We start from the raw sequence: 22584 nt of genomic DNA on the forward strand, positions 1-22584 counted from the left end.
TGTACTTTAATTTTATAGTCTTTTCAATTATAAACTGCAAAATGTGCAGAATGACCAGCAGTATGTAAGCGCAATCAGCATTTGTATGTGTGGAAAGTGTCACGGCATGTCTTAATCAGATTCCTAGCTCAGCAGTAAGAGCAAATTATTCTAGTGTAACGATGGATGATATCATAAAAATAAAATATCAATTCTGATTCTAATGACAGGATTATGTACTATTCAAACTTAAGAAAATGTATTGAAAATGTAAATTTAAAGTGGATGGATGGATGGCAACAACAGTCCATGAAAAATGTTATACAACATTGCTGTACCTATATACCTCTCAAACATTAAAAAATGCAAATTTTTTAAGAATTTTCCAAAGAATATGCACCATTCAGAAATAGTTTTTCCCCCCACTTCTAATCTGTTACTGTGAAGTTGCCCTAAACTGTTTTCTCTTACTTTTCTTTGGATCTCTCTTTCTGTGTCGGTACCCAGGATACAAGATCCATTTCACAGATGAACAAAACAAAACAAAACAAAAAAGATCATAGAAGCCATGTAGCCTGTAACTAGGTAGCTCCCAGATGCAGTGTCCATCAACTCTCCTTCAACCGACCCCCCTCACAAACACCTCAGCGTTCGTGTCTTCATGACTGACACGACCAGAACACATCGCAGGCCTGGGGGGCTCAGTTGAAGAAGCCTGGGGGGACTGACTGTCTTCAAAGTGATTATTTACAGCTGTTAGACAGAGCCGTTGATGGAAAAGTGGTGACATAAGAATCCATTCCGAAATTGTTACAGGTTTTTTTATTTTTTTTATGCATGTTCAGTTCAGACGAGAGGATAGGTGGGGATGAGAGCATATGTTGCAAAATGTACGACGATTATCGAGCTGCACACTCCCCCACACCTCTCTCCCTTCTCTAGACTCATCTTTAATCTCCTCTGGGTATGTGATCCTTATCAGCGAGTTAGAGCCATGGAGGGAAGAGCTTCAGTGGTCGGGAAATCATTGGCAACATGTGGTGAAAGCTTTAAGATGTTGTCACACTTTAAGTTGTTCAGAAGCTTTTCAAAGAGAAAGCGCGTACTTCAACAGCAACCGTTCCAAGTGGAATTGGAAGGTGAGGGCCTAGACGTTTTTTTTTTTTTTTATCACAGAAATATCTTCCTTTGATGAGCCGTCAAACGCTCTGTCCGTGCAAGACACAGACACCCTGCAGGGATAATATCATGTCAGAAAACAGGGAACGTGAAGGAATTTGGCGCTTTTGAATGTAATGTACAGGATAATAAGTTTGGGACATAGCGCATGCCAGATTCAAACCATTATTATTATTTTCTTTTTATTTAACAGGGATTTTTATTTATTATTATTTTTTTTTATTGAACTTAATTTGGTACCTGTTGCTCTAAGATTCCAAGGTTGGACATTTCTTTTCACAAAACAGGTAGTCTTGGTGCATGAATACCGATTCTTCTGGCGATTACACTGGACTGTGAGAGTCTGGAAGCTGATAATGATCTTTTCTGAAGTTATCTGTGTGGATTATCTCTGATTTGACTCGTAGGGTCTGGATCTGGGAGGGTCTGAATCAATATTGGCATGGCAATGCCTGAATTGTGTCTGTTGATCCAGATGCGAGGGTCTTATCTGCTAATCGGTGCGCTCAGATCTATGCTATTGAGTTTACATTCTCAGGACAAACAAATTGGGTGTTTGAGGGACTTTAAATCCCCCCCCCCCCACCAAGAAAATAATCCTGTTTGTCTGTGTTTTTCTTCCCCCTTTTTTGTTGTAATTTGTATTAATGACTCAGTATAGTCTTTGCTTTATACAGTAATTCATCATTCACACACATTATTCACTCTCCTCATAGTATCCAAAATAAGTTCTATTTCAAAACTCGGTCATCTGCCTTGCAGTCTATTGCTTACTATGCCTTCCATCTAGATTGAAAATGCTATGGACTGATTTGTTCTACATAGGCAACTACATAGCAACTCTGCACTGATAACTTGACTAGTAGTTTAGTGTTAGCATGTTGCTAAGCTAACATCACAATAATCAAAATTTGCAATAAAATACATATCACATACAAAAAAATTGGGTGAAATATGCAATTTTTGAGTTGTTCAAATTGTTTTGGACACTTTTTGACTCAGTGTTGAATGAAATGTATATTTATAATGATTTCACTTTGTACGCCATCTTGGATTCATTCATTCAGCTTGTGGCAATTTTTTTATCAGTGAACGATACATATATAGGTACTATATATCTATAATACTGTATATGCTGATTTGTTCACTATCCTAATTCCTTTTTTTTTTTTTTTTTACTTAAAAAGCATGATCGTATAAAATGTAATTTGTATTGGTATTGGTTCAGTATAGCATGGCTAGAGTATATTTATATGTTCCATGAAGTTTTTTGTTGGTTTGTTTGTTTGTTTGTTCGTTATTTGTCATATTTGTTTATAATAACATATTGTTATTACTTATTTAATTTGATTTATTTTAGATGTTTTATTAGGCACCTCAATAATGTACATGATTCTTTAGACTCTTTTTGCTCCTTGAGACCAATAGCAGAAAAAATTGGGATCTGTAGATCTTGAGTTTTGTGTGTGGTGGTAGTACTTTCCCTCACTGTAGAGGTTTATTAAAAAGGCCCAGATGTGGAGATGCATCTGAAGGATTCTACTCTCTAGTCTCTTTTCAGCTTTCATCTCAAACCACAGGACAGAAATCCTCTCCAGAAGAAGTGCGGCATCCCAGTAAGCACTGTTGTTGTTTACGTCTGCCCTAACGTCTGGTCTGCTCCACCCCTGCGTGCCCATACTCCGTTGCTCACCCAGGCTCAGGGTCGTCGGACTAGTGGTAAAACCAGTACTGATTACCTTGGCCCCAATGTAAGAGAGGGCCCTTGAAAAGTCTGGAATATATATTTTCAAAGGGGGGGGGGCATTAGGACTGCCCGGGATCTTGTGTAGCGCCCCTGCCCAGGCTAATCAGGTAATGTTACGGGGGATTGAGAGCAATGCACTCCTTTGCCTGCTCACACTGCGGTGTTGTTTTAAAGTGCATTCTTTCGACGCTGAACTTGGAAAGGTATTAAAGTGGGATTAGGGGCTCCTCCACAATCCAGCGCTTGTATCATTCACTGGGCTGCTCTCTTTCACCCCCCTAATCCCGGCCGCCTCCCTCTCTCTTTCTGTTACCCCCCGCCTCTGCCCTGTTTGATTGTGGCGATCAGTGGGAGTTGAATTGACTGTGCCTTTCAAAAGGAAAAAAAAGGGGTAGGGTTAAACCCTACTTCACTGCTCCCTGCTAATTCCCCTTGTTCCTCCAAGAAGGATTTACTTCTGCTGCCAGCTTGTGAAAGGCTTTCTCTGCCCATCCGAAAAGTTAGCCGTCGCCTTCCTGCAGAGGTGTGGTTGCTATAGCAGGGGCGTCATGCGTGGCTATTCCATCAGAAGTCCCGCTGAGAATGGGGAACAGGTCAGGGGGGCTGACGACAGCCAAAAAGTCCGGATTAGATGCCGGGACAAAGCAAGGACAGGAAGATTCCAGAAGGAACAAATGGGAATTACAGCAGCAAAAATAATGCAAAGTGACAGAGAGGGGAAATAGAAAAATAATGGCTTACAAGATTAGAACTGGTGGGGAAAAAAGGAGGTGAAAAGAAAAGAGGCGGATGAAAGGGAATGTTTTCATTTGGATGAGAAGGATCCTGAGAGCAGGGCGGTGTCGAGGTGAGCAGGGGAAACTAGAAAGTGTCACCACTTCTCAATAGGGTTAATTTCCTGTGCTTTCTGGCCTTTTTCTCTCTGGAGTCTTTGACGAGGATTCGCATTGTTGTATGAATGTTCAAATCATGATGACAGATTCATTATTCTGTCTGACTTGTTTGACAGATCCGGCGTGTAACTGGTTAATCTAGCCAAAATATTACGTCAGCCATTGTTCAAAGCGAATGCTGTGTTTGGATGTGTTTAGACAGCAAAAACTCCATAAATATGATGGAATGTGCAAAATCATCTTGTTATTGTTACCAACTCATCTTCTTTACAGATGTTTCGCCAGATCATATCACAGCACTGTGGTCTTCGTGCCAAAAATTACAACCATGCTAATCTTCAATACTTGATTTGTGGGGGGAATATAATTCTATTTTCATGTGATTAATGAAATCTGTATGGATGTAATTGCTTGAACAATTGGGAGTAACCACAACAGATCAGGCCGTGTCTAAACACAAAATGATGAAGGAGTGTTTCTTAGAATTATTCCTTCACTCAGATTGGAGAAAGAAGCCAGGTAGATGGATATCCCACAAAGACAAGAGAGTTGTTGGCATGGCAACAGTTTAGTTAGGATTAATAGCTTTTCAATGGCAAATACAAATCTTCTAATCTTCTTATTGTCCCACAATAAATAAAAGATTATAAACTTATGTTCATCCTGCTAATGCCAGTAACCATATTGTTATTCTCCCAAAAATATTGAGTTCTCAAAGTTTTGGATCCCGAAGATCTCAAAATATGATGACCCACTTGTAAAAGAGTTAAAATAAAATCCCATTTATTAATCTCATTAATAGTAAGTATAATATTATTAAGAGAACATATACTGAAATAATTGATAATAAGCCAAATTAAACTATATATTTTCATGTGATTAGAAAATATTAACCGACTCAAGTTTGCCAGTTGTTTTCCAGAATTAATAATGATGCTGCTCCATAAATGGCAAGATGATTCCACTGTATGCCATATCATTTTATTCTCATGACATCTCAAAGGACGCCCATAGAAAGTCTGACATGCAAAACAACAGTCGCGAAAAAAAAATGCCCGGCTATACAAAACTCCAACAAACAGCGATGCAGCTGGTCGTGTGTCCAGCAGGCTGTCATTAGCAGTCCCCCATCACCATCTCACAATGAAATTACCATCACAAAACCCACCATATTTACACATATTCATCTGAACTCATATTAACACATATTCATCACTGTCAACCAACCCTGTCCACCATCAACAGAATATGATGATGATGGGCATTCTCCCTGTCTCTCCCTCCTGATGAACAATGCCATGGATGAAATGCAGAGATACGCACAAGCGCCTGGGCAGCTGTCCTACCAGGCAGAGCAAACAAAAGAACCAATGCTAATAAATCAGCTTTTATGGGCTGGACACTGTCACACACCCACTTCCTGTAGAGGTGGGCTCCCGCTGAACATCACAAGATGAGAGAAATGTATTGCGGCTTAGCATACGATTTAAGAGTTTATCTGACAGGAGATCAGTTCATAGTAACATAGTGTAAATTTGAAATAAATATGAGTGTGAAAAATATTTTTGTTTCCATTTTAATATTTATTGATATATATTTTTTTCTCTGATCAACAGGTTGTTGTCTAATCACAAAAAAATTTAATAAAATAGAAATCTATCAAAAGAATTTTGGTTGCACTTTATTTTACAGTACGTGTACTAACATGTACTTATAGTGTACTTACAGTGTATTTATCTTAGAAAGTTCTGGTATTACAAGGTAACTACATGGGGCAGGGTTAGGTTTAGGGGTAGGTTCAGGGTTAGTACCTAGTTATTGTAGTCATTGTAATTACTATAATAAGTACATAGTATGTACATGAGGAACAGGACTGTAAAATAAAGTGCTACCAAATTTTTTTTAAGACATCTCTTCCCTAAAAATTACTTCCTGTTTTGGTAGCATTGTGTGAGTGGCGCTGGAGCCTGTCTAATCACTGATGTGAGCAGGGTAAAGCCAGTGGAGCTGAGGGCCCATGCCACTGATTGAGGTTTGCTGGTGCATTGGGTCGAGAGGTGATCCCGTATTTCCTCCCATTGGGTTCTGCTGAAGCGTTGAGGAGTTAGTTATCCAGGCAGCATTAACAGATGAGCCAGTATCAAAGCTGATCGCTCAGGGGCTCAACCTCCTGCCCCCTGCCCCCTGCCCCCTGCCCCCTTAATCACCACACTATGATAGAAAAGCACATGTAAAGACATTCACTGTGTTGTGATGCCTTCTGAAGCTTTACTCTTACTGTAGTTTTAAATCTCTTAAAGGGGAAGTTCACTCAAAAAAAATCTATCGTTATTTACACACTGTAATGTCATTTCAAACCACTATGCTGTTTGTTTTCTCACCATGAAAGTAGTGCAAATATTTGAAAAGGAAATATGACAGAATTCAACTATTTATGAGGCCTGTACATTGCCATGAAACATTCGGGGACATTGGGCCCTATCATACACCCGGCGCAAGTGCGCATAGGCGCAGCGCAAGTGTGTTTGCTAGTTTCGCATTTTCCCGTCCAGCACCATGTCGTTTAATTAGCAAATGCATTTGCGCCCAGTTGTCTAAAGTCTAAAATCAATGGCGCAATAATTGTTTTGTTATTTAAAGAGCGGGTTGGTAGAAAATGCGCCTCTGGGCGGGTCCACAGTGTGCGTTGACTTTGCTTATTACACAAAGGGATGCACAAATATGCCAAATATTAAAAACAAAAGGATTACAGTGTAAAATAATATTATTTTGTAGGCTACATAAATGTAAAATAGTAAAGATGTAAAATGTAAAAATGTAATGATGGATAGATGCAATTCAGCCTATTACTACTTATAATGATGAATAAAACTGGCTAATTAATTGAACAATCGTGCAAATACAAACACATATATATATATATATTAACTGACTCATCGCACGGAGCTTTGGTGGATTCCTGCTTGTCCCGTAGATGATCTGCTCACGTGCTTTAACTTTGCGCACGAGCAGACCGGTTTCTACGCTTGAGAAGCGTTCAGTTTTTTTGCCAACAAATTCCGCAATGTAAATTGCGATCCGCAAGCGCATTTCGCTCTTAAAGTGAATGGTTGGTTTATTGAACGTTACACCAATTACTCATTAAGAGAATAGGGACAACCCATTCAAAAATGTATTTAATGTTTTTCCATCGTTAAAATAGCAAAAGTGGATTTGGACACGCCCTGAGTGCACCTGCTCGTGCGCTTAACACTTTGCGTTAAGATCGTTAAAATAGGGCCCATTAAGATTTTATTTTATTTTGTAATTATGACAATTAATTCACATAAAATAGATAAAAAATGACACTAAAGATGGTTATAATATTAGAAATATTTCAAAGAAATAACTCTTTGAGGATTCTCTTCATCAACGAATCCTGAAAAAAAAAATGTGTAATGGTTTCCACAATAATATTCAGCAGCACAACTGTTTTTTTATCATTGATAATAAGAATTGTTTCTTAAACAGCAAATCAGCTTATTAGAATGATTTCCGAAGGATCATGTGACACTGATGACTGGAGCAATGATGTGAAAAATCAGCTTTGCCAACACAGGCATAAATTGTATTTTAATGTATATTAAAAAATTAAATATTATTTTAATTTGTAATAATATTTCAGATTTTGTTCTATTTTTACTTTATTTTTGATCACATAAATCCAGCTTAAATTACTCTAAAGGTCCTTCTACACTGAGTACCTACGTAATTTTTTAATGCATTTTTTTTCATTCTATCTGGATTGCTACAGATGCGAAAATGTAGAAAAAAGAAACCTGATCCAAAAAAAATTTATGACACATGAAAGTTTTGGAAGGAAGTGTGTGAGCGTGATCATATTTATTTTTTATGTGCAAAAGTTCAGAAGAGAATTTTCGGAGTGTGCCAAGACCTTAAGAAACTTCAAAAACATCTTACCAACCCCAAACCTTTTGAGCTAAATTTTGACCTTATGTCTTTTCAAACAGGTTTTTTGATCAATTTCACATTTCTCTCATTGTCTCTTTCTCAGGTTATTTGCGACCAAATGCAGCGGATGCCTGGAGAAAATCGCTCCCACAGAGTTTGTGATGCGGGCGCTTGAGTACGTGTACCACCTCAACTGCTTCTGTTGCTGTGTATGTGACCGACAGCTGAGGAAAGGAGACGAATTTGTACTGAAGGACGGACAGCTCCTGTGCAAGAGCGACTATGAGAGAGAGAAAGACCTCCTCGGCTCTGTCAGCCCTGATGACTCAGATTCAGGTATGAATACAGGCTAATCTCTATACCACAGACCATGATGCCAGCGTATTCATGAATCTATTTTTAGGGGAGTTTCAGAAGGCTTTCTTTGTTCTGTACAACACAGAACAAAGAAAACCTTCTGAAACTCCCCTAAAAATGGATTAATGAATAAGCTGGCATCATGGTCTGTGGTGTTTCGAAGAATGCTTCAACTGTTTTTTTGTTCATACAATAATTGCCAAAGCATTGCCTTTTATTGTATGGACAGAAAACACTAGAACCATTTTTAGAAATATAACAACATCCAGCAGATGAAGAGCAGTTCTGACAGAGAGAAGCCACAAGTTGTTGGAAAGAAGAAGAAGAGCTTGAATCTCTTTGATTCAAGAAGAAGAGCTTGAATCTCTTTGAGTGACAAGAAGGATTTTATGCCCTGCTCTTATCAGTCCCTCATACTCTTTTTTCCTCACTTCACCGTAATGAGGCATCTCCCCAAGCCTCACTTTTACCATCCCCATGTGGATCTCATTTAAACGCATGCACACGCACACAGCCCACTCTCTCAAACACAGAGAAATTAGTCAGATGATTCAACAAGACTCCGTCAACTTTCTGGGACATTTGTCTATTTTCTATTCTACATTAGTATGTTTTTATTTTTGGTATGCACTGTATTTTTTATGTTTCTAAGTTGACCTGAATGCTTGAAGTGAAGTGTAATTTCTAAGAATTCATTTAGTTTGCAGTACACCACAGAAAAAGAGATCAGAAACAGATGAGAGAGAGGACCGAATCAGCCCATCTGATTGTATCTCCCGCTGAACACTTAAAAAGGCCAAACCATTTGCAGGCCTAATCACCAGTGATGTTCACTGCTGATGCCACAAAAGCCACTAGTGCCAAATTGCAGAAGCCCTTAATGTCGAAAAAACAGTCATGCTGGGAACGTGCCCATTTGGGTTTTTAACTTTTGAACCAGGCCACGTTATGGAGTTTGGCACCTTTTTTTTAATTACTATTATTATTCTATTAAACACAAGCTGATGTGGCTTATTGGATGAAACCTCCACCCACTGAACAATAAAGCCAATCCCCCGTTTGACTATAATAATTACAGTAGGAAAGCCAGGAGCCATTTTGTGAATATGGCACATTAGCTGGACCTACTGAGAGAGATTATCATGACACAGGGCAGGCTTGATTAACCCGCCCGAGGATCACCTTAGACTAATTGAGACACTTTGATTAGTTCATATGAACAGGCAGTGTACATTTTGTTATATGAGGCGAGATATTGAACTTTATGGATTGGCGAACTTAAATTCTGCTCACATAGTGTTCTTTTTGCGAGCATGTTCACTGTTTGAATTTGTGATTTTGCTATCTGATTCAGTTCCCCTGGATATTAGACCTCTTTTCCAATATGTACTCCACTTACAAAACTTCCCCAAAATGTTGCATCCCCTGTGCGTTGGATTCTTATAAAAGATTTATATTGTGTAAAACAGCCAAGGCCATGCACTATTAATTTTAAATGACACAATGTCCAGTCCAATGACAAATTCACATACTTCACAGTCAGAGTTGCTGTTTTGCAGTTGATGTGACCCACTCATGCACTAATAAATTGATAACAAAAGTATTAAAACCACATGTGTCTCCTTTCATTATGGATGCTCTGTGACTAAATATCTTAAAATTGAAAAGAACAAAAACATCATGAATGATGGATTTCTTTCCAGAGAAAAGCGAAGATGAGGAGCTGGATATCAAGCCGGAGAAGGGCTCAGGAGGAACTGGGAAAGGAGATGATGGGAAAGACCCAAGAAGACCTAAGCGACCGCGTACCATCCTCACCACGCAGCAGAGACGTGCATTCAAGGCATCCTTCGAGGTTTCTTCCAAACCCTGCCGAAAGGTGAGATCAGTTTCCTCCATCTCTTGAACACCATCTTTCTATCGAAGTAATTGACTACTCCAAGAAAATAAAATGGGTATCTATGAAGAAAATAAGAAATAGTGAGATATAAATTTGCAGTTGTGATATCACAATTACTTGAAAGTTGCAATTAATGACGCAATTCTGAGATAGGAAGTTGCGATTAAAATTTTTTGTCCGAGTTATGATAAACACTGTAACATACGTACATTGTGAGATATTGCAATTGTGTAAAATAAAATGAGAAAACAATCACAATTACAAGATATGTAGTTGCAATTGCAAGATGTAGTCATATTGTAAGAGAAAGTTACAATAACATGGAATAAAGACTGTGACAACATCCCAATTGTGAAATAATATGAAATTGCAACTGAGATTTGAAGTTATAGTTTTAATAAATAATTACTGTAACATTGTGAGATAGTCTCAACTGTAAGAAATAAAATTGCAGTTGTGAGAAATAGTCACAATTATATTAAAGTTTTGAGATATGTTAATAAGTTGCAGTTCTGAGATGTAAAGTCATAAATGGTCAAATGAACTAGCAATTGTGAGATTTAGTTCTAAGAAATATGTTTTGAAATAAACATAAATAAACAAATACTTTTTTAAAACACTCCACAAGGTGGAAATGGGCTTCCATATATTAAACAGACTCGTCACTAAAGAAATCAATGATTTTTGTTGTATAATCTAGGTAAGAGAGACGCTGGCTGCAGAAACGGGCTTGAGCGTCCGCGTGGTTCAAGTGTGGTTCCAGAACCAGAGAGCTAAGGTGAGTCCAGACGCTGAACACTACCTTTTTAATCATGCAGTATTACCCGCACAAACCTAATAATGTACATCCAAGGACCAGATAACACAACAATTTTCAAGTAATCCTCCAACAACGCACTAAACTCTTCGCAACTGCTGCCAAAAGGGAAAAGACAAGCGAGGCTCGAGACAGCAAATCTCAGTTGCTATCTGCCTGAAGCTTAACCTCTCGACGCATTCCACAAAAAACTCCCCAAGAGTTTGAGAGAGATGTATTCACATCCATCCTGCTCTTGCGTTAGTGTCTGAAACCCACCTCAGAGCCCTGATTTTATCATCAAAAGGCTGTGGATAATATAATGCAGACAGATCAAGCTTGGCGTAGTTCAAGTAGAGGTGAACAACAAGGAGCATCTCTCTTTAGATAGCCGAGAGCTGGTCTGGGGAGTCGCGAAGTTTTCTGATTGTGCTTTTATCGTTATTTTTTCAGATGAAAAAATTGGCTCGGAGACAGCAGCAGCAACAGGAGCAGCAGAACTCCCAAAGGCTGGGCCAAGGTAAAATGTCCTGACATGAACCTTAAGGCAACTGCATAGGCCCAAAATGCGACAGAAAGACGGAAGACGGAAATCAACATAAATGAATAGCATTTACAGTATCTCCAATCTGTAGACTGTTTTTGAATTTTAAGAATCCTGTGGAATTTCACATATTAAAACTATTTAAATGCTATGGAAGTCTGTTTCTGCGCGAGAAAAAAAAAGTAATTTTTTCACGAATTTTTATCTCACAATTCTTTTTTTTTTATGGCAGTTGCAAATTCACATCTCGCATTTCTTTTTTTTTTTTAACTCTCAATTTTTAGATTTCTCAGAATTGTGAGATATACTTTAAACTCACAATTGCAAGTTATAAGAAAGTCAGAATTGCCAGATATAAACTCATAATTGTGAGTTAAAAGTCAGAATCACATGATATAAACTCGCAATTGCAAGAAAGTTGAGATGAAAAAACTTGGTCCCATATTAGGTGGCCTTAACTGCTAATCTCACAAATGCAAGTTGAATCTCACAATAACTTGCAACTGTGAGTTAATATCTCACAATTACTAGAAAAAAGAAATCTGAATTGTGAGATAAAAAGTTGCATTAACATTTTTTTTTTTTTTTGTAGTCGAAACAAGCTTTAATACAATGCAGCTAAGAATACTACAATCAAAAACATTTTATCCAATTTTGTTTATTTTAACTTTTACTTTGCATAAATTTTATAAGGTTTTTTCTTCTTATAGGCAGTTTTGCTTCATAACTTAGACATTGTGGTCAAAGTAAAACATTTTAATAGAAAATCTAATGGTAGAAAGTGAGGTACTGTATCCCGATTCCCAACTGACCTCTATCCACATCAACTCTTGCCGTATGAGTCGTGTCCATCCTCCCAAAAACAGGGTGAGTGACACAGGCGATGACCCCTGGTCACTGTAGATTAGGTCGAAAAACGAGTGCAGCTCTTGTGTGAGGAGGAAGTGTGGAGGTGGACAAATTAATTTACAACATAAGCACATTGAAGTTGCCTCCACTTTGACCGATCCACCCACCCCGTTCCCTCCTTTGCTGGATGTGGCCCAGAATCCCAGTTTCAGTAAAGCGGTTGTCTCAAGTTGCCATGCAGCTGGGCGCAAAGGATGAGCCATTGAGTATCTGTTATCTTTACACTCACCGAGTTCAAGGCCTTCACATTTATAAGACTATATCTGTTTCTGGTCATGCTTGGCAACATTCCATGTATTAACACCGTTTTTTAGGCTGTTGAAGAGCTAATCTGTCAAGTAGCGTCTTTTTTGGACAGTTAATATGCTGTTGAGACAATCCAACTGAGCTTCTGTAACAGATGAGCTTGGATGAGACTGTCTGGAAAATAGAAACATGAAGAATATTATTCCAAGCTCTACGGAGGAGGACAAATGTTTCCTCTACAGCTCAAGAGTCTTAATTCCTGTACAAATATTTGTTGTAAGGCAGTGGAGTCCATTCCTCCATCAGTCATATTTATTTCTTCACTTTCTGCGTTTGACTTTAGAAACTGTGGAAATAACCGTGAAGCAGTTTTATTTTAGAGATAAAGTTTGAATACAGAGAACACATTTTCCTCTTATGGCTGTCTTGGATAAAAGTACTTCTGCTTAAGGCTAAATTTTAATAATCAAAACATTCAATGCCTACTATACTCTATGTACTTGGCTAATAACACTGCTTAATAAATGTAAGACCTTAAAATTAATTATAACACATAGTCTATTTACATTTTAAATTCTTAATAATCAAACATATTAATTCTACAGACTATATGTGGCTTAAAATATTTCTGAGTATATATTTAAGGCCTTTTAGCACATTTTATTTACATTTTTGATCTTTAAAGAGACAAATAAACAGTCTTTGTTGTTTGAGATAAAAGCTAGTCTTCCTGTCTTTATTTTGTGTAAAACTGAGGGTTTATATTGACATTTTATTGCTGAACAGACCCCCTTGTGCCTGCTCTCCTGCAAAGCCATAATCCAGACGATCATTAAATCATCTTCAGTGATAATCCACAAGCAATAATACTTTTATTTTATAGACCGATGTTGGACTATTCTCACGATGCATTCATTTATGGAGCTTTGACTCTGCTGCGTAGAGCAAAAAGACCACTGTCGAATGTCAGAAGTGTAAAGTCATCACATTGACACTAGTTTCTCTCTGTTTCCTTCAGCACTTCTGTGGCCTTTGGCTGTGTCACATTTAATGGGATAATTCAAATCAGATAGTGATCCATCTTTGGTCATGAACCTTACCCTCATGAACCAATAGAAATGTTTTCTCAGAGAAACGAGAGAAAATGATAGGGTGATGGAGACGCTCTAGAGAGACAGCTAGGTGTAGATGAACTATTCTGGTGGTCTGAGATATTGAGAAGTCTTGTGAAGTCAGACTCCCCTTTGGGAAATACCATAGCGGTCTTGAGTAGTCCATGATGTCATGAATCATGGAATATGTCATCCAGTGGAGCCCCACGGTTAATGCATCGTTATATTTGTTATCGCAAATCCTATCTGTCTTGGTTTTAAGTGTCAGCTTTCCAATAGTTTCCGCTATGGGGCCAGTGATTGGTGTGAAAACATTCTAGGAAAGACTTGCTGCGTCATGTTGTGGTTCGAGAGTATTTCAGAGCTTAACCGCCAATTTAAAACTTCATTTGGGTCAGTAAAAGCAAGAAAAGTAAAATCTTTTAAATTCAAAATGAACAAACAAACTAAAATTTTGCTTTGTAGATGAAGACATACTTAGTGGATGATCATGAAAACCTTTGTACCACCTTAATACAACTTTACACCATCAGGGAATATTAATACATTTTTGTTTTTTGAGAGTTGCACATGTCATTTTACAACCTGTAAAAAAAGGTTTAAATTATTTAATATTTAAAAAAATGTATTGATATACAGTCATAAGGGTTTGCTTTGGTCCCCTCTCTCTCTCTCTCTCTCTCTCTCTCTCTCTGTCTCTCTCACTCTCTCTCTCTCTATGTATATATATATATATATATATATATATATATATATATACAGACATTTTTTTTTTTTTGGTTCTGCATGTTGGTTGGACCACTTTTGATTTGGTTGGCAGAATACTTTATACTTTATTTTCTTTTATAGTATTTTTTTTATTTATTGAATGATTTTATTTGTATTTATTTTGTTAGTTATATTTTAGTTGAATTGTATTTTAGTTTACTTGACGAATCATGGATTATGGGTTAGCGAAGTGTCAGTGCGGTAAAACTCAACATCAGATGTCTTTGCATCAGAGTAGAAGATGTAATGGAAACTTGTGGAAGCCTGTAGAAATGAAATGCAGACATCTTTCTTGCGAGAGCTCACCACTCAAAAGCAGAGGGCTGAGATGGTGGGCTCCAGACTGGAAGCCACAAGAGTCATTCCTAGCCCTTGGCGTTGAGTATGACTCATAGAGTACTGCCCTATAGGGCTGGTGTCACAGTGTCTTCTCTCGCTACAGAACAAGAGTGTTTCTTGTTTGTTGGTTTTCATGAAATTTAACTTGATTTCGAGGCCAGATACCAGACCCAGCCTTGATTTTTTGGAGAAACCTAATCCAGTAGAAAGAACAATTCTTACTAAATGAAGCATTAATGTTTTGCATTATGTACAGTTGTTAAACTAACTATGCTCTCCAGTTCGCAGAAATGATGTCAGTCATCCCTACCATGAGAATATCTCAAAGGCTGATCAACATCAACTTTTTTTTTTCCCCATTCCAGAGGTGATGTCCAATCGGATGGAAGGAATGATGAACTCCTACACGCCATTGGCTCCAGCCCAACAACAGATGGTTACTATGGAGAATGGTTACAGCACCGACCCCTTCCAGCAGGGCCTTACCCCTCCTCAAATGCCTGGCGACCACATGAATCCATATGGTGAGCATCAACCCATGAGCTCTGTCATGTTTGCTCCCTGAAGCTGGGACCACAAGGTTCACATAATGCAACCATACCACCCTTCTTTCCTCATGAGATTACACAAATGCACCACTTTATTTTGAAGTTTTCCTTCCAAAATGAATTCAGTGTGTTTCAAAACCATACTCGCCCCATTCACTGTTCCCAGAGCGAATCCGTTTGGTTTATTCGCCCGGGTCTCTTAGGGATTAATGGTGTAGTCTGTTATGCTGTGTGACACTGTCTATTGGCTTTTCGTTAAAGAGCCAAACGATGATCTGTGGTGCGCCATGTAAAACAACAATGGTTAACCATGATGACTGACGCACAAAGTACCATGGGAAAGCATCCATGGGTCTGCTAGCAAAACAATACATTGAGCAAAACCATTGAGAGCTAGCCACATTCGTCAAAATTTGGTGTAAAGTTTGAGGAAGAAGCGAGCTGTGATTCCTCAGAGTGAGGCTGTTTCTGCATAACTCCAATTGTTCTCACTATCATTGACATTAACTTCAAGCATTAGCCACATAAATCTGGAGACATCGGTCACAGGCAGCCTAAGAACAGGTCCCAAGTGTCTTGTCATTCATTCTCCTGAATGGCAAGGCCCAAATCCCCGGTCTCATCACACTCCAGCTTGGGTTTATGGGAGAACAGCAGGGACAGACAACATTGCCAGCTCATTAAAAAACCATAGCCCATCAACCTGTCACTGTCTTGCGGAATGGTGTCATTAAGTACTGGAAAGCGTATTACAGCTAACTGTGCCCACAAGGAAAATGATAGAGCAGGAAGATTAGCTCAGAAGTAAACATTTGCTATTAGCTCGGTTGTTAGTGAAAAACAATTTAGTTTAACAATATAAGATTGTCTGGCATGTGGGATCCAATACAAATACATAATTGAACAGTCAGTCATAAATTTTATGTTGTTTTTGTGATGATCGACCCCTAAACATTATACATATATATATATATATATATATATATATATACATAAACACACACACACACACACACACACAGATATTTTAAGTTAAATGAAATTAAAAAATTACACACTTAAATGGATAGTTCACCCAAAAATGTCATTAATAACTCACCCTCATGTCATTCCAAACCCGTGAGACCTCCATTCATCTTCAGAACAGAGTTAAAGATATTTTAGATTTAGTCTGAGAGCTGTCAGTCCCTCCATTGAAACTGTGTGTACGGTATACTGTCCATGTCCAGAAAGGTAAGAAAACATCAGAGTAGTCCATGTGACATCAGAGGGTCAGTTAGAATTTTTTGAAGCATCGAAAATATATTTTGGTCCAAAAATAACAAAAACTATGACTTTATTCATCATTGTCTTCTCTTCCAGGTCTGTTGTGAGTGCATTCACTGCAGTGTAGTGATATCCGGTTCGCGAACGAATCATTCGATTTAACCGGTTCTTCTTAGTGAACCGGTTGAGCCAGTTCACCAAATTGAACTGAATCGTTTGAAACGGTTCGCGTCTCCAATAAGCATTAATCCACAAATGACTTAAGCTGTTAACTTTTTTAATGTGGCTGACACTCCCTCTGAGTTCAAATAAACCAATATCCCAGAGTAATTAATTTACTCAAACAGTACACTGATTGAACTGCTGTGAAGAGAAAACTGAAGATGAACACAGAGCTGAGACAGATTACAACGAAAGATTGACTCGTTCTTTCGTTCGCTAATGAAAGTCTGGATGGTCCCTTTGGTCTTTGGGACTGAGAGCTTAAAATCAATTTTTCCCAGAAACAAGTTTAAATGTGGACTCATCTGAGTACAGCACACCGTTCCACTGTCTTTTTGACTATCCAAGATGAGCTCTGGCCCAGAGAACTCGGCAGCATCACTGCATAGAATTTATGTATAGCTTTCTCTTAGAGTAACAGAGATTCAAGTTGAATTTCTTGATGCAGCAGCAGACTAAGTGACAGCAGTTTTCTGAGTACTCCTTAGCCCATGTGGCTATATTTAACACAGCAGCATGATGGTTTCTTATGCAATGCCATCTGAGGTCTCTAAACATCAGTGTTTCAAAACAGTTCAAAGTGGATATTCTATAATATTTTCACTTTTATTTGCCTCTGTCCCAACTTATGTCCCAACAAAAATTTTAAATGAAGATTTTTGTCTTCATTATGAGGACAGTTGTATCACTCTTCCATTTTTGACTTGCCCCCCAAAAATATCAAAATTATTTTTAATACAGAAATTTAAAACATGATCATCACAAAATGAGTGTATTTAGGACATTGTATATATGAGTTTTACTTTTAATGTATTTTTTAATAAATCAATAGATTCAGACAAAAAAAAGCATCATATTGACCCCAGTTTTCTCTTTTCTCTGACCACAGGAAACGACTCGATATTCCACGACATTGACAGTGACACTTCATTGACCAGCCTTAGTGACTGCTTCATGGCCTCATCCGAGGCGGGCTCGATGCAAGCAAGAGTCGGGAACCCCATCGACCGACTCTATTCCATGCAGAGCTCCTACTTTGCTTCATGAAAACCTAAACAGACAAGGAAAGGCAAAAGTGGGTCACTTCGCTGCAGCTCACAAGTCAGACTCCGCCTATCAAGGAAATACAACAGAATCGTCAACAAAGCTCAAAGACGAAACATCTTAGATAGACAAACAGGACAGACAAGTGAACTTGAAGACTTACGTCCTTATTTCTCTGCAGTGAAGCACCAGCTCTGGACGCCCAGGCGCCTGAGGCTGAGATTTTTTTTTTCTAGTTACTTGTAGATTGTTTGTACATGACTTTCTCAGAAGCAGCATTTCATCTTACCCTCATCAACTTGTGGGAAAAAAAAGAGTAACGATGTACAGTTTGACGGCACTGAAGCATCAAGCCTCGACTTATGATTTCCTGAAGGGAGAGGCAGAAAATCAAAACACAAAGCTCATAATGCATGAATCCATATCTTTGTGATTACGTAAAAAAAAAAAACACTAAAAAAAATAAAAAAAAAAAGATTCTTGTGTTGTTCAGATGTTCAAAATGTGATGTTCGGACTCAGAATTTCCTCCTTTTCATTATGTTCAGCATTGCATTTTTATCACTTTGATAGGTTAGCCCTCTGAAAGACGATGTAGTAAAGCTTAGAGGGGGAGATATGTATAGTGTATCTGCATTTGTAAGTATGTTAGTATGTGTGAGTGTGTGTATGTGTGTGTTCCAGTCTCCTCGGCCTGTGTGTGTGTATGAGTACGAGTGTATGTGTTTGTCTGTGCAATGATAAGGTACTGTCATTGAAAGCTAAAACCATGTGTATATATACTTTTCCCACACAAATCAGTTGTGCATGTTAAAAATGGAGATCATTCTATTTATTTTACTAAAACATGCTTTTGAAGGTACTTAAGAAACTGAAAAGCTTTATTTAAAAAGGAGAAAATCATGTTTTAGTAGCTGATGCATTACTTTCACAACTCACTTCTATGTCTTTTAATTAGGAAAAACAATGTATCTTTATTCCAGCAATGTACATCTGCAAAAAAGTGCTATTTATTTGTTTCAGCCCTGACATTGCCGAGAAAAAAAAAGCATTTCCAAATGTGAAGATTGCTAATTTGCCAAAGTCTGTTGGTACAGTGAATAAAGTCCTTTTCTCCTTGATTTTGTAGCTTCTACAAGACTATTTGAGTACATTGTTCATTATTTACATAATGTACATTTCATTTATTTATATTTTAGATAATTGTAAGATTTAAATAAAAAAAAATTTTCCTTGAACACATGGGAGGAAACTTTATAGACATATTTAAACAAAACAAACACTATTAGAAAATTACAAAAACTTTAAAAGCAAAATAAAACAGAAAATATAGAAATAAAATATGATTCAAAATAGTAACAAAAAAACTATAATAATGATAGTAAAATAGCTTTGGATGGAAGCACTGCCTTGCTTGTAAACTGTTTTTGAACTATTCTGATTTTTCAGAAATTGTTTTTTATATTTATATGTTTAATAATTTGTTTAATATTTTTTAAATTAAATATTATGTAATACATTACATGTACAACTTCATACATTATAATAAATAATGTTAAATAAATAATTGCTTAATTATTGTAAACATATTGATGCATAATTCAGACTTCTGATGTTGATTCAGACTTGACTATACCTTCAAATATAATAAGAACGAATAATAATTAAAGAAAACAACATACAACTAAAATATTAATAGCATACTCCGACTAAATAAAAACCATAATGGTGCACACATTTTAATACATATTCCATCTGTCACACATGACTTATTATGAAACCCTGAGTGGACGTTTCCTATGAAGTCAATATGTTTACCAGAGGATATAATTTGTCTTCTTGCAACAATAGTTTTTGAGAGACTGGAGATGGGAACAAAGCTTTGCGAGCATGAGGCACACGTGTTCTCTAGTGTCACACGATCATGCATCACATGCCACACACTGAGCTCATGCATGCGTGATGGTACAGCAGTGGGACTTTTGCTTTCCAAGTCACGGAGGTCGTAAATTAATCCGGCACAGGTTTGGATTCCTCAGCAGGCAGAGGACTGGAGGACTCTCTGATGATCAGGTGGTGGTGTATCTCGCTCTCTGATCTGCCATCACAGGTGTTAGTAGGTGTGGTTGTTCATCTAGTCTCTGTCAGAGCAGGTCTTATCAGCAGATACACTGCAGGAACCCCGCCAAGCCTGGATCTACAGTGACAACGCAGCTCCTCACATGCAAAGAAGGGGGAAGCAGGTGGCACTCTGTTCGACCCGCTGACCTCTGCGTGGCTTCCTCTGGAAATCCATTTCTGTCATTCCTTTTGATACTGACCTTTTACTCACACTGTAACTTGTCATTTCAATGAGGAGTGGAATCAGTTATTTGAAAATGTAGCTGTGCTATGACACAAATCTGACCCTGGACCTATTTGTAGCAATAGCCAACAATACATTGTATGGGTCTAAATAATACATTTTATTTTATGCCAAAAATCATTAGGATATTAAGTAAAGATCATATTCCATGGCGATATTTTGTAAATGTCCTACTGTAAATATAACAAAACTGAATTTTCTATTAGTAATATACATTTGCTAAGAACTATTTCTTCAGTATTTAGATTTTTTTGCACCCTCAGATTGCAGATTTTCAAATAGTTGGATCTCGGTCCAGTATTGTCGTACAGTACATCAATAGAAAGCTTATTTACTTATTATATATTTAGCTTTCAGATGATGTATAAATCTCAACTTCAAAAAATTGGTCCTTATGACAAATTATATCTCAGGTTAAATCTGGATATATTTGAAAACACACCTTTTCTCTATGTCTTGGCCTTTTGTCCACACTGAGACAGCTTTCTGAAGATGCTCTGCCAACTGGAGTAGTTGTAGTATTTACTGTGAAAACATTAAAACATCATTCAAAAACATTGACGCATGTTTACTCATGTGACGCATATTGTACCCACATATATGGCAGTACCAGCATTGTATACTTTGTACAAACTTTACCTTCAGTTTTCCTGGAAAGATGTCGAATAGCATCATATTTACTGTTTTTTAATAAACTGTAGCCTAATATTCAGGCTGGTGTAGTTAATTTCACATGTGTATTCTATACAGAAAACAAACACGTCACAATATAATAGAAGTGACAGATCTGTTCTGCTGAGTGAAACAGATCAGTTGTTGATGGAATAGAGGCAGATGTGAATGCAAACTTGTTATCAGTTCTGGAGGGCTGTATCAGACTAAATGATTGGAGAAATCTTGCATACAGTACACAGAGAGAAGTCTGTCATTTCACCAGAAGATTGAGTTTAATTTAAAAAGAAATTAATAAATGATACATGATGAATTGCATGAATGAAATCTATGTATGAATCATTATAATAGGACCAAATAACATGCATTTAGAAAACTGCGTTACTTTTTCAATGTGACTTTAAGTGAAATGTGAGACATTCCATATTTAAAATAGTAGTTCAAATATATTAACATATTTACTGACATATAACTCGAGACTTAATGATATCACAATTATAATTAAACTTAATTTGGAGTACTACTTGTACTGCTATGTCTTAATATTAAGCCTAAAATGTGTTTTAATGACACTATTGATGAGAATAACATATATAACATAATTTCCTAAAGACTATAAGTATACCAGTTTAGTATACTAACGTACAACTGCAGGGTATTTTTATTAAGTACATAAATATGTATATGTATTTTTAGTATACTTAGCATGACATAATACATTTTATATATTTATTTTTCGCTAGGGTCATTCCTCCTATATTTCCATGTTTCTCCCATTTCACAAGAGTGATTCATCTTCCTCTAAGGTTTCTGGTACATCAGTTCACCAGAACATTCAAAGCTAGTTGAGATTAATGATTCATTTGTGGTTCATTCCTCATCTATCAATAATTTAGTGGTTAAAAACAAATTTAGATAACATCCCCTCAAGCATTTGAGTAAAGATGTGCATCATTTGTGAGTGTTCTGAGCGAGTGACACACTTCAGAGGGAACTGTGTGTTTCCACGAATCCTAGAGCGGTCATTTATTGATAATTTATCAAAAAAAGGGCTGAACTGCATTATTAGACCAGAACTCTTCAGTAAACTATGCGGAAGTCATGCTTTCAAAGCAGTGTTCCACTTTCTCTTTCACTTTTTGCATGCATGTTTTTGTTTGCAGATGTGTAGACTACAAGGCTGAAGCCGTTGTTTATACTCACTGTTTATGTCCTCTATCTGCTAATTATCATGTGGTTTAAGGTTAATGGTTTAGTCGCAGTAGTTTCATTACAAGATTCAATCTTAATAGGTTTGAAACTGCATGAAGGATGCCCGCTAGCATGATAACCAAAAACAAATTATACACAAATTCCAGGTACTTTCACTTTGCGTGTGTATGTATATATTGTGCAATATCATGTTTCCTCAATATTCACTTTTTGCAGTGCTGGGGTCACTTTCTGAGAGCCCTGGGGGGCTCTCTGTGTTCTGAGGTTTAAACATTCGAAGGGCTCTAGCAAAGATACGATTACAGAGCACATAACAATTCCTGTAATTCTTATTAAATCGTTAGGTTAGCCTCTTAAAACCTGGGAAAAAAAGTTTAACAGGACCTATTATATTATATTATATTATATTATATTATATTATATTATATTATATTATATTATATTATATTATATTATATTATATTATATTATATTATATTATATTATATTATATTATATTATATTATATTGTTAAACATATTCTAACATGGGTGCTA

The 22584-nt window shown here is 37.1% G+C and overlaps 1 protein-coding gene across 2 annotated transcripts in view; it reads left to right on the forward strand.

The window, feature by feature from the left end:
• The window catches only part of lmx1bb (LIM homeobox transcription factor 1, beta b), a 64714-nt gene extending 45794 nt beyond the window's left edge, over positions 1-18920 (forward strand). For both annotated transcript variants that reach the window (XM_059503448.1, XM_059503447.1), the window contains 6 exons: positions 7853-8085; positions 9810-9985; positions 10707-10784; positions 11256-11322; positions 15086-15244; positions 17646-18920. In XM_059503448.1, coding sequence (XP_059359431.1) covers positions 7853-8085; positions 9810-9985; positions 10707-10784; positions 11256-11322; positions 15086-15244; positions 17646-17803 — 871 coding nt within the window. In that variant the 3' untranslated portion in view covers positions 17804-18920. The remainder of the gene's footprint in view (positions 1-7852; positions 8086-9809; positions 9986-10706; positions 10785-11255; positions 11323-15085; positions 15245-17645) is intronic.
• The last annotated feature ends 3664 nt before the right edge of the window (positions 18921-22584 follow it).

This window comes from Carassius carassius, chromosome 21, assembly GCF_963082965.1.
Source record: "Carassius carassius chromosome 21, fCarCar2.1, whole genome shotgun sequence".
In the NCBI taxonomy this organism is placed as follows: Eukaryota; Metazoa; Chordata; class Actinopteri; order Cypriniformes; family Cyprinidae; genus Carassius; species Carassius carassius.